The sequence below is a fragment of the Vespa mandarinia genome, chromosome 24 (assembly GCF_050613455.1).
Source record: "Vespa mandarinia isolate Hongniang chromosome 24, ASM5061345v1, whole genome shotgun sequence".
In the NCBI taxonomy this organism is placed as follows: domain Eukaryota; kingdom Metazoa; phylum Arthropoda; class Insecta; order Hymenoptera; family Vespidae; genus Vespa; species Vespa mandarinia.
The window spans coordinates 2,130,213-2,142,500 of record NC_140833.1 but is presented as its reverse complement, the minus strand read 5'-3'; the positions used below and the strand labels follow the sequence as shown (position 1 = coordinate 2,142,500).

The following is a 12,288-nucleotide window of genomic DNA, read 5'->3' as shown; positions in this document are numbered from 1 at the left end:
TACACACAGATATACATATATATATATATCACATAAATTCCTTCTTCTTCTTCTTCTTTTCTTCGTCGACCGGTAAAATAATACGCTTTCCTCTTTTTACGCTTAAAATCGAAAGATTAGAAGGGAGGAAAGAAGAAGGAAAATAGAAAAGAAAGGAAGAAAAAGAGAGATAGATAGATAAATAGATAAATAGAGATACATAGAGAGAGAGAGAGAGAAAGAGAGATACATTATTAACTACCTATGTAAGTATGTATATCGAGAAATAATATGTGAAAAAGAAACAAAACGATAAAAAAAGAAAAAATAAAATAATAATAAACAAGAAAAAAAATAAAAGAAAATGGGTAAAGTTACCTCGCACACAAGCATCCATCATCATTTGAAATTTGGCTTCTCTCGCTCTAATTCGATGATATTATTATTATTATTATTATTATTATTATTATTATTATTATTATTATTATTATTATTATTATTATTTTTATTATTATTATTATTATTATTATAGAAAACTAAAATATAAAAGGGATTAAAATGATTCAAACGTTTTAAGAGATTAGGAATTTGAAAGAAAAAGGAAAAGTAAAAAAAAAAAAAAGGAAAGGAGAAAATTAAAGATTTAAATACAAAACCGCAGCCTCCCTTCCACCATCATCACCATCACCATTACCAACACCATCACCGTCGTCACCACCACCACCACCACCATCATCATATCGAAGCCATATAATTTTTAGAAGTAATAAACGAGATATATTATTGATTACGATTAAACGAAGCGACTCATCTTTCTCCAATTTATTTCATTGCTTCTCCTGCAATAACCAGAGCCCCTCTTCTCTGCCCAACCCCCGACACCCTCTGCTACTGGCAAGGTAAATTTAAAATTTTTTTTCTTTCTTTCTTTCTTTCTATCTTTCTTTATTCGTACATATCTTTCTCTTTCTTTAGATTATGCAGTGTCTTTTTCGCGTAAATTCGAAAGGAAAGGATAATAAAGAGTATCATAAACGCAGTTAGATATAAAAACACCAATCACTTATTTTCTTTTCTACTTCTTCGATAATACAATTTTTTTCTTTTTTCACCCCTTCTCCCCAACCCCATCTCCTTTAAATTTCCCGCCAAGCGAAGAATCCCGATCATTCGTCGTTCCTCCATATTCTTTTTATCTTTACATTTACACGACGGGCGAGAGAGAAAGAGAGAGAAAAAAGTGAGGTTATAGGGGGTTAAGGGAAAGGAACAGGGGACACATTCCCGTTCGTCTCGTTTAATATGATTAATTGATGATTTTGCCGTTGTGCATCAGTAAAGAAAAAATATCTTCCCCTTGTCCTTACCTCACCTTGTCCTTTCCACTACCTAACCTCATCCCGTCTCGTCCCTTCGTCCAACGCGGAAATCTAATTTACATTTTGATAGAACGATTGCACTTGCCTCGGCACATTGGCGAGGTCCTTTTCTCTCATTGGATGGTAAGACAACTTACCTGACGGCTTCTCCTCTATCGGTATTATCACGGAAGCACACTGACAAACGGATCAACCCGTGGCTAGTGTATACCTACTTATATTTATACTCAACTACCAGAAAAGAAAGAGCGGCAGTATATGATATGGTCGATGCTAATTTAATCTGTCAATCAAATATTTTATAACTTGAAAGCATATTTGTATTTACATCCTATGTATTTACGTATGCGTATATATTACGTATACATATATATATATATATATATGTATATATTTATTCGGAATCTTTCAAGATATACTCGTATTTTACTTTTCATTTCGAACCTGATTTATATATTAATGTGTAATGTATGTCCGAAAATGATATCGAACGTTCTTACGAATAATTTCATATCGATTAACGTTAACCAATAATATCCTTATTTCAACGATTAATCGATATTATTGTTTTTCGTAAAAACAACGAAACGTTCAAAGCTATTCGATTAAATTACAATCGATTAAATCATAAAAAGAAAAAGAAAAGGAAAGAAAAGAAATAAAAGAAAAATTTTCCTCTTGAAATGTGAATTAAGGAAAACATAACCTAAGACGATTCAATTGACATATGAATACGTTTACATTTATGGGATAATGATTACGTTAGTGTTTTATTTTAAACGATACTGATTATATATATATATATATATATATATATATATATATATATATGTATGTGGGGGTGTATATGTGTAAAAGATATAATTTGTAAGAAAGTGCCTAAAGATGGTATTGAGTTTTATTTGTTATCAACCGAGTTAGTTACCTTACTCTTTTAGTTATGTAGAAATCTTTTTTAACGACGCTCGATAAAACAATTGTAATTGAAGTGTACAGTTCCTGTTATGCTCTGATAAAGTTTAATCGCTTAATAATTCGATCAAGCACAACGTTCCTATAACGTTAGAATCATTATCTAAACGATTTAACATAGCTAACTGATAACAAAAGTCACAATACATCGTTATATATTTATTATTCGTAGCGCTAGTATCGCAATAAAATACGTTTAATATCTTATTGACAATACGTAAAACAATTGTGTTCAAAAATTGTTTATTTGATATAGGTCCAATGGTATAAATAATTATAGAAATAATTTTGAAATAATTTCATTGAAGAGTACTTAATAATTATGGCAAGATATTCGAGTGATTCAGATTCAGATTATAGCAGCAGATACAGAAGAAAACATAGCAGGAAATCTAGGTTAGTTGATATACATTATATAAAATAATATATCCAATGTATAAAAGATAAAGTTTGATTAATATAAATGTTAAATTATTTTCATGAATTGTATTCCTTAGATCCACCAGTTCGGATACTAGTGAATCTTCACCGTATCGTAAGAGATCATCTAAACATTCAAAATCAAAAAGACGACATCGTTCACACTCCAGAAGCAGAGGTAGAGATAGAAATTCGAAAAACTACAAAGGAGGCAGAAGCAATTCTGGTGATAGAGAAAAACGTCGTTATCGTTCTCGTACACGTAGATCGCATTCTTCTGATCGTAGCAAAAGGAAAATGAGATCTACTTCTAGAGACAAATCTAGAAGTCGTTCTAGCAGTTCGCAGTCTACCATTAAACCTATACTTGAGAAATCTAATAATCCCATAACTAAAGGTATAATTTTGTTTTCGTTGAAAGGACAGGATTTACGATCTCATATCAATATTGAATGATGAAATCATTTGAAAAAATCCTGTTAAGATCAAACATATTTTATATACATTTATCTTCTTTACAAATCTCTCTTTAGATGACTTTTTAATTGAACCACGTATCAAGGAAAGTGTATTAGAAGAAATAAATTCAGAAGGATTTACTCCTAAACAATTTACTTCGTCTTCTCATACGAAAGAAAGTAAATTTAAAAACATTGTCATTGATATTAGTGCTGATACTATTCAGATTCCTACGGTAGCTGATATAAGCACCGTACCAGAAAGTATATTCCATCCTTCGGTAAGAAAACATTTTTTGTTTTTTTTTCTTTTTTTTTTTTCTATATTCTATTGAAATAAATAATATAACAACAAATTATTTTATTATAACATTACTTTCAGATTATGCTCGATCAAGACGCTCGTTTTGATAAATGGGTTAAGAAACTTTATACGCTTAGGCAAAAAGCAATAGTTGATATGACACACGGTAATTCTACTTGACGTTTAGTTGATTTAGATATATGATACTTTACATTTTGTAAATAAATGAATATGTCATTCATTATATTAAAATATTCCTATTAACTACATTGTTTGTATTTTGTACTATGGATTTTTGTTTTTTGTTAAAATTCTCTCTTCCAATTATAAAATTCTCTTCTCTTCAAATGTAATTTATAATTCTTGCCATGTAATGGACAATGTAATATAAATTACATTTAACTTTATATGTATATGTTTTATTTTTGTATGATCTTACAATATATCTTGCATACAATTTTACAAATTTTATATATATATATTTATAATTGAAACAGAATATATCTATTAATACTAATAATAATAATAATAATAATAATAATAATAATAATAATAATAATAATAATAGATAACATAACAGTATAAAATAGAAGAAACTTTGTGTGTAAAATATAAAAATCAAATTCTAGAGAAATTTTCAAAAATTAAATATATTAGTAAATACGTATTTCCTAATTATGAAAAATTTGAAACAATTATAATTACCACGTAAGTAGCCTTTTATAGAAGAAAAGAAAAAAAAAAAGATAAAAAAAAATAAAAATAAAAAGTATAGTGCAAATATATAATCTCATATTTCCACTTAACTCTACAAATGATTACTATGTAATATACACTATCTTACTACGCATGCAGTAAGATACACAATATACCTTCTCGTGAAGTAAATTTCTAAATACTAAAATCCCTCTCTATCTCTCTCACTTTCTCTCTCTTTTTGTCTTTCTATTATATTCAGCAGAAGAATGATAAATTATTATTTAGAGCTAACATTAGAGCTCATATCAAAGCCATTTTCTTACTTTTAAAAATGATCATCATTCATTTCTAAATACTCTGTACTATGTATAGAAAGAATATTTTTCCTTAATTTTATATATATATATATATATATATAGCCAAACAGTTTTAGATATTTAACTTAAATATTAAAGGTACACACGTGTTCCTAATATATATACCAGAATATTAAATGCATGGAATGCAATACATTCATTTTTCTACACATTTTTATTTGTCTTTTTTTCTTTTTCCTTTTTTTTTTCTTTTTCTTTTTAAATATAAGTTTTCTGCTAATAATTTGAAATATATAATGAACTTTGGAGATTAAAATTGATCTAACAAAGATTTAGTATTGTTTAAAAATAGTCCTACTAAAATTACAAATGATTAGAAATATATTGCGTTATTAGAGTATATATAACACGCTAAAAAAAAAGCGTATGATATATATATATATATATATATATATATATATATATATATATATATATATCATGGATATACATTGAATATCTTAATTGAAACAGAATAAAGAGTAAATATCTTTTATATTTGATACAAAAGTTATTTAAATGACTTTCTCAATTTCGACTCATAGTTATTTTATTTATCTTGCAAATTTAGCAATTCCAATTGAGAAAAAGTTATTCCTTCTATTCAACCTTAAAATCTGATATGTATCTATTTAAAGTAAGAGCAAGCTTTGTTTGTTAACATATGAAAAGATATTATATAACCATTGCAATATATAATTTCTTTAAGACGAAGAAAATATATAAGATAATGTAATATATATATATGTATACATATTATAATATATATATATTTTATAAAATATATATATATTAAAATATATATATATTTTATTTGATATTACGGAAAAGAGGTATAAGGTAATTACTATCTGTTTAAAACAATTTTTCCATGTGATGATAATAATAATGTTTTAATTTAAATATAATAGACACATCCTTTTTACAAGATTTAATTAAAAACATAATCACATTGTTTAACAAATGTGATAAATATTTATCATCAACAAACTTCAATTGAAATCAATTATATCTGTTCGATATATCCTATATAAGCTTATAAAAAGAATGTAGCCTATTAATTTTTTTTCGAATTCTATTGCACATCTAAGATTAACCAGTAACTGCATGACGTTTAATTATCCACATTAGATATCAATGCGAATATAAATGATGACTGCTATCCGGGATTAAGAAGATAAATGTTGTGGAAAGACATAATGGTGTTGAAAAGTAGACTTATATCTGAAAAATATAAAATTGACAATTTAATCTTGAAATGTTAAAATTAATGAAAAACAAATTATAACAAAGCATTATATAAATAATAAAAGTTATATTGATAAAAGAAATTGGTATAGTCACCTATGTTTTCCGGGTATTACATAACTTTTTTTTTTATTTTTTTTTTTTATTTTTTTACACCAATCTACTGAGTCTTAATTGCCTAAAAAATGTAAATTCCTTTGTGTGTTTACTTATGGAATTCACTCAGATTCAAAATATCAACTTCTACAATATCTTTGCCAGCGAATTGTGCAAAAATACCGCTTGATGCTTCCCTTTTAACAACTAAAATTTGTTTATATTTATTTATTAATCATATAGATATATAAAATTATGATCAAATAAAGAATTAAAAGAGAGGATAAATCAATATTGATTCTCACCAGTAGGATTCACTTTTTTTAACATATATGTTGGCAAATTTTGGCATTCACGTGCAATGTATGTTCCCACAGTGGACATATCGGTAATAGGTGGAGTAACAACTTTCATAGTTTCACGTACAATATCTGTATCGACTTCATAATAACCTAATATATACAGTATAATACATATTAAAAAAAAAAATATATATATATATATTCTAATCTCACAATATTATTATTATTATTATTATTATTATTATTATTATTATTATTATTATTATTATTATATAATGTTTTATTACCATTAAACATTTTTCTAAGAAGATCGTACAAATTGTGCGGTGGTAAAACTCTTTGACGATTCAATGGCATAACAAAACAGCAACGACCATCGATATCTATAATTCCAGTTTTATTCTGAAAAATAATATTATATGATAGAAAAATATGATTATTATTATTATTATTATTCTTTTTTAAAGGGGAAAAAAAAAAGAAATTCTTTCTAACTTACAATATTAAAATCGTGTATAAAACGTCCTTGACGACCACCACGAAAATCTGGCACATCAATCTTTTCATAATGTTCATTTTCAAGATCAATTTCAAATCGTTCTTTAAGAAAACTCTTAATATTATTGTCTACATTTCTTTCAAGATCCATTGCTTCTTGTTCGGTGGCTTTAGTTAAACTCTTGAATAAATTTGAGTCGGCTATGATTGCCTGATGCATAGTATCACCACCATATGGTGCTTTATCATATGGAATGCTATACCATCCAGTACGGAATCTATGTATTTGTGCTCTGGCATATTGTATATATATGTAAAGACCCCCTATTACACCAATTATTAATATCATCAATGCAATAAGGAACAAGGAGAACGTAGCGGTCACGTGAATTCTATGAATGTTTCTGCGTGCAACAAAATAATGTCTACCCACATCTGGTTTTTGGACTTGAGCCTCAGGATCAGTTTTTGAAGAATCCTATATGATATAAAGAAAATACAATTTTTTTTCCTTTCTTTTTTTTTTGCATAATAAATAAAATATTATCTAACAAAATTTGTTATCATTTGTCTGCCATACAAATTTCATACATGTCAAACCACATTTTATATGTGTGAGTGTGTATTTGTGTGTGTAGTTATACATATATATATACATAAATATATATATATATATATATATATGATATATATATATAAAACTTCCTTTATGATAAAAATTATCACTGTAATATTGATATATATCACATGACATATACATCATATACACATACATACATACATACATACATACATACATACATACATACATATACCTATTGAATATGAAAATATATTTGATGGAAGTAATTATATAAAATTTTTTTAAGATAATTCCATAATAAACAAAAGATTAGGCCTATTATTAATAAAAATAAAATGAAGTAAAAAAGAAAAAAAAAGAAAAAGAAAAAAGAGGTTAATTATAATAAAATACAGACATACGAACGATACCGCTATCAAATGTCAAGATAAACGTGCTAACCGCAGTAGTTTCTTCTACAAACAATGGCTGCTCCATTTTCTCCGACGCCTTCTTCTCACTGATTGCTTTCGTGATGATAGTCATTTTTCTGTCCCTTTTATTCTCTCTTTGCCTTCGTAAATTATTACGATAAAATATTTGATCGAGTTTACGTCGTCATGTGCCAAACGAAACGATCAATGTCAGTGCAAAATATTGCACTAATTTTTCCTCAAAATAATGATTATAACAGTCGTACACGTACAAGGAGAAGAGCCAAATGATGTCCTCGAACTAACACCAAACTGCGCACATGCAAACATCGAAATCCTCTTCTCGAGATTGATCGGTGACAGCAGCGCCACTACTCGATTAATCGTAAACGCGCGCATGCGTCAAATAAATGCCGCGTTATTTAACATCAGTTAAAAGAATTGTCGATATTATTTCTTTTTTTTTTTTTTGTAATTAAATCCGCATGAGATCAATCAAATTTATACTTTACGAAGCAATTGTACTTATATATACTTTACATCCAAAAAAATAATTTTATTTTATTTTCTTTCTATGGCAATTAAATTTGTTTAAAAATAATTCCGAAATCTCTGCATTTGCTTTATACAATACACTAGCGACTTCATTTTTTCAAGTACTAAATATATCAATTTGAGAGATTTATCGACGATACACAGTCGATACATTATCCGTCGATATATTTTTTAACTTTTTTAACTTGCTTTATTCTGCCATCTTGTGTAACCCAATAGAATTGATTGTTATAACTGTTTTTTATCTCCCTATTCAAAATTCTTGAGAATAGGTATAATCGATTTTGAAGTGATAAGGCAGTGGTCTTTTGTGCGTATCTTTCATTAATTGTACGTTCTCTTTTATAAAGATATTCTTATTTTGAAAAGAAAACATGGAATCTGCTTTTGTACATCTTGAAGAAAGCGTAAGATTTATCATTAAATTAACATTTCTCTCGACAAAATCTTAAATTTATAACAATTCTTAATATAAATGATAAATAATATTAATTATTGTTCATAACCGTAGGTTCAAAAGGCTGATGGAAAATTAGATATGATTGCTTGGCAAATAGATGCCTTTGAGAAAGAATTTGAAGATCCAGATAGCGAGGTATTATATTTTAATGCATAAAAGAACAATATAAAACTTTAAAACATATTCACTTTCTATTACAATTTATTATTAAAATTTTTTTACTTTTAACAGATATCAGTAGTTCGTTTGTTACGTTCTGTCCATCAAGTTACAAAAGATTATCAAAATCTTCGTCAAGAAATTTTAGAGGTTCAACAGTTACAAAAACAACTTTCTGATTCTCTCAAGGCTCAGCTATCTCAAGTACATGGTAATTTCAATTTACTTCGTAACAAAATTGTGGGACAGAAGACATCTCAATTAAAGTAAGATAAATAATTTTGAAATGATTATTGTTTTCTTATTATTTCTTATTATTTAGAAATAATTTGCAAATGATTTTATCACAATTATATTATATGTTCTATATTTTCTTAAGTATATCTCTTAAGTATATTTATTTGAAATAAGTTTTCTATCTAAAAATTTAAATTTACTTAAACAAACATTATATTTATTCTTATTAATTTTTATTTCCTTCAAAGCTCATATTCTGTATTCTATAAATTTGAACAAGAATATGATTAATATCTTTTAGAATAAATGCTATTTGTTCAGATTTTTCAGCATTATAATATATATAAAGTCTCATCGATGAGTAGTAATCATTCCTTTAAAAAATTTATATAACTGAAAAGAATAAAAGTGATATAAAATATTTTTATTTTAATTAAAAACAAATCTTACACTTCCTTATTTTTCAATTTTTCTTTCAATTATATTTTCTTTCCAATGATCTTATATTTATTGTAATCTAATTTTTCTATCCCTTAATTTTACTATATCACTTTTATTCTTAACATTTCACATAAGATCATTAAAACTTGAACGATTAGAATATATAAATTTATTAATCTGACAAGTCTCTTATCTGATAACTATCTTCAAAACACTACTTAAATCTCGATAATTGGTTTATGAATAAGATGGGATCAAGTGTTTTATTGACAAATAAATGATGTAATACGTGCCATAAATTTATGGCATTGGGGCCAATCTAATATGCTCGTACATTCAAGTTTGGAAGGTCTTTAATAAAATATTAATAGTAATTCAATTATTTTGATGTATTAATATGTTTTAGAAACTATCAATAATATATCATAGTCAATATATTGTTACATTATTACATTCAATAATGATATAAAAAAGACAAAAAAAAAATTAACTTTCTATCTATACCACCAAGAACGCACACACATGTATGTTAATTTCTCTATTTCAACAATCTTTAAGAACTGCACTGATTAAATATTCACTTTGATAACACCATTCAATACTATCTTTGTCTAGAGATATTATTAAACTATAAATTTTAACATATTTTTTTTCTATAATATTTTCATTTCCTAAAATATGTGCATTGAATGTCTTTGAAACAACAGGATAAGTACAACTTGCAAGGAAAAAAAAAAAAAAAAAAAAAAAGAAAAGAAAAAGAAAAAAAAAAGGAGAGTTTTGTACTAAATTGGGAAAGAAATATATTGCCTTACCAACATAGTTGCGCATTTACCCGAGTACGTGTACTATGTTATATAATGTGAAATCTGTATTATTATATATACTATATTTATTATATAAACTATATACGCATGTTATTTATTGATATAATCAATACAATAATAGTATTTTTTAGTACTCTATCATTAGATTATATATTATCCAAACGAAAATATTTTCAATGGTATTAACTTATTCCATAAAATTAGTAATGCTATTGAGTAAAATGTTATTTTATTTAAGATAATTATTATTATTATTATTATCATTATTATTATCATTATTACTATTATTATTTTTAGTATTAGTATTAGTATTGCAAAATATTTTTTTTAAATCAGAAACTGGATTTAATAACTTCCATCAAATAATATCATTTCTGATTACATTAACTAAGCGACAAGAATGTCTTAATAAAGCTACTTTAAAACTCCTATAAGTCAATATTAATATCAATATTAATTAATTTGGAATAAGAAATAATCCAATCATCTCAAATCTTTAAAATTGTTTTACATCAGAATTAGGAATAAAAGTGCTTGTTGTTAGTTCAAGTAGAATAAAAATAATAAAATCAATTTTTCTATTAATATTATCAAATAAGAAATATATTGAAATTAATGATCGTAGTATAATTTAACAATTTTTCATTTGGATATATATATATATATATATATATATATTATAATTTATTAGATATTAATGTAATTTATACAGATAATTTAAAGTTACATGCATTTATAATTCAGTTTTAATTATACTTTGGAAATATATTTATTTATTATAAATATATTTATTGTGCGATTCATTGATCATTTAACGATTCATGAATATTTATTTAATCATTCGATATGCAATAAAAAATAGATAAACAAATTAAATGAATGTTGATATGCATGTAATTTTATTTAACATATATGTATATATATATATATATATATACATACATACTTTAATTTTTGTTAGTATATATATATATATATGTGTGTGTGTGTGTGTGTGTGTGTGTGTGTGTGTATGTTAAAAATATTATAATATATAAATTAAGAGAAAAATGGTCTGGAACACATTTATAACGTGCCAAAACTTTGGTCAATTAGTAATCTAATTTTTTCTTTACGAAGAATAGGTGCGTTAATATTATCTATTCTTTCGCATAGATAGGCTATAGAACATATCATATTTAATAGTTAATCTATATATTTAAACATTGTAAGTATATTAACATATTAGCATCTTAAAACAAACCTATCAATTTTTACTTTATTGAAGGACCGTGTCTTATTATCTAACTATAATATATTCAACATTATAATATTAATCAAATGATATTCTTCCTTTCATGACCAATAAAATGGTCCGCATGTAATCGAATATATAAATGTAATATAATAATGCTTCCTATGCATCATCTTTCAATAATTATTTATACTCAAACAGCTATTAATATTAATAGAATATTTCACTGCATGTTTCTTATTTATCTATATATAACATGTTATCTGTATAGTGAGATATTCATTAAAAAAGCTTATGCATATAGATTTATTCATTTTAGATAATTAAATACTTTATGATATTATATTAAATAATCAAAGAAAATATTAGATATTTTTACTTTTTTGCTTTCTTTATTATATCGTTTCTATAAAATCAATACTACTTCTTAATTTTGTATAATTCAATAAAAATCACATTTGTAATTGGATATACAAACATTAAGTTTCTCAATATATACGATTATTGTATGTATTATTGTTCACATATTAAGAAACCTCACACAAACATACATAAAAAACCTCAACGCAAACAAGAACTGTATCTTTTTAATTGTTTATTATATATATATATTCATATTATAATAAATTGTTATCTCTGTAGGGAATTGATCCTGTATATTTGATGCT

The 12,288-nt window shown here is 25.3% G+C and overlaps 3 protein-coding genes and 1 long non-coding RNA gene across 4 annotated transcripts in view; 2 read left to right on the top strand and 2 right to left on the bottom strand.

Moving 5' to 3' along the window:
- The window catches only part of LOC118442682 (uncharacterized), a 19,739-nt gene extending 18,161 nt beyond the window's left edge, over positions 1-1,578 (bottom strand). Inside the window, exon 1 of the long non-coding RNA XR_004838449.2 lies at positions 1,347-1,578. This is a non-coding gene — a long non-coding RNA (uncharacterized LOC118442682). The remainder of the gene's footprint in view (positions 1-1,346) is intronic.
- Positions 1,579-2,272: 694 nt separating this feature from the next.
- LOC118442670 (uncharacterized) lies at positions 2,273-3,837 on the top strand. The gene is made up of 4 exons (XM_035868561.2): positions 2,273-2,726; positions 2,828-3,147; positions 3,284-3,489; positions 3,591-3,837. The coding sequence occupies exons 1-4, from the start codon at positions 2,653-2,655 to the stop codon at positions 3,690-3,692; spliced, it is 702 nt and encodes a 233-aa protein (XP_035724454.1). The 5' UTR covers positions 2,273-2,652; the 3' UTR covers positions 3,693-3,837.
- Positions 3,838-4,428: 591 nt separating this feature from the next.
- LOC118442668 (uncharacterized) lies at positions 4,429-8,036 on the bottom strand. Its single transcript, XM_035868559.2, has 6 exons — positions 7,736-8,036; positions 6,713-7,189; positions 6,501-6,615; positions 6,217-6,363; positions 5,912-6,118; positions 4,429-5,791 (listed from the first exon to the last, which is right to left on the bottom strand). The coding sequence occupies exons 1-5, from the start codon at positions 7,817-7,819 to the stop codon at positions 6,021-6,023; spliced, it is 921 nt and encodes a 306-aa protein (XP_035724452.1). The 5' UTR covers positions 7,820-8,036; the 3' UTR covers positions 4,429-5,791; positions 5,912-6,020.
- A 479-nt stretch (positions 8,037-8,515) lies between these two features.
- LOC118442604 (uncharacterized) lies at positions 8,516-10,544 on the top strand. The gene is made up of 3 exons (XM_035868434.2): positions 8,516-8,669; positions 8,774-8,857; positions 8,954-10,544. Exons 1-3 carry the CDS (start codon positions 8,637-8,639, stop codon positions 9,149-9,151), a joined length of 315 nt encoding a protein of 104 aa, XP_035724327.1. The 5' UTR covers positions 8,516-8,636; the 3' UTR covers positions 9,152-10,544.
- Positions 10,545-12,288: the final 1,744 nt, after the last annotated feature.

Excerpts from the sequence above, each read along its gene's own strand:
- LOC118442668 (XM_035868559.2), bottom strand. The coding sequence starts at position 7,819 with ATGACTATCATCACGAAAGCAATCAGTGAGAAGAAGGCGTCGGAGAAA. Across the intron at positions 6,364-6,500 it reads TCTTAGAAAAATGTTTAATG|GTTATTATGAAGTCGATACA; the intron begins GTAATAAAACAT and ends TGTATATATTAG. Across the intron at positions 6,119-6,216 it reads AAAAAAAGTGAATCCTACTG|TTGTTAAAAGGGAAGCATCA; the intron begins GTGAGAATCAAT and ends AACAAATTTTAG.
- LOC118442670 (XM_035868561.2), top strand. The coding sequence starts at position 2,653 with ATGGCAAGATATTCGAGTGATTCAGATTCAGATTATAGCAGCAGATAC. Across the intron at positions 2,727-2,827 it reads AAACATAGCAGGAAATCTAG|ATCCACCAGTTCGGATACTA; the intron begins GTTAGTTGATAT and ends TGTATTCCTTAG. Across the intron at positions 3,148-3,283 it reads TAATAATCCCATAACTAAAG|ATGACTTTTTAATTGAACCA; the intron begins GTATAATTTTGT and ends ATCTCTCTTTAG.
- LOC118442604 (XM_035868434.2), top strand. The coding sequence starts at position 8,637 with ATGGAATCTGCTTTTGTACATCTTGAAGAAAGC. Across the intron at positions 8,670-8,773 it reads TTGTACATCTTGAAGAAAGC|GTTCAAAAGGCTGATGGAAA; the intron begins GTAAGATTTATC and ends TCATAACCGTAG. Across the intron at positions 8,858-8,953 it reads TTGAAGATCCAGATAGCGAG|ATATCAGTAGTTCGTTTGTT; the intron begins GTATTATATTTT and ends TACTTTTAACAG.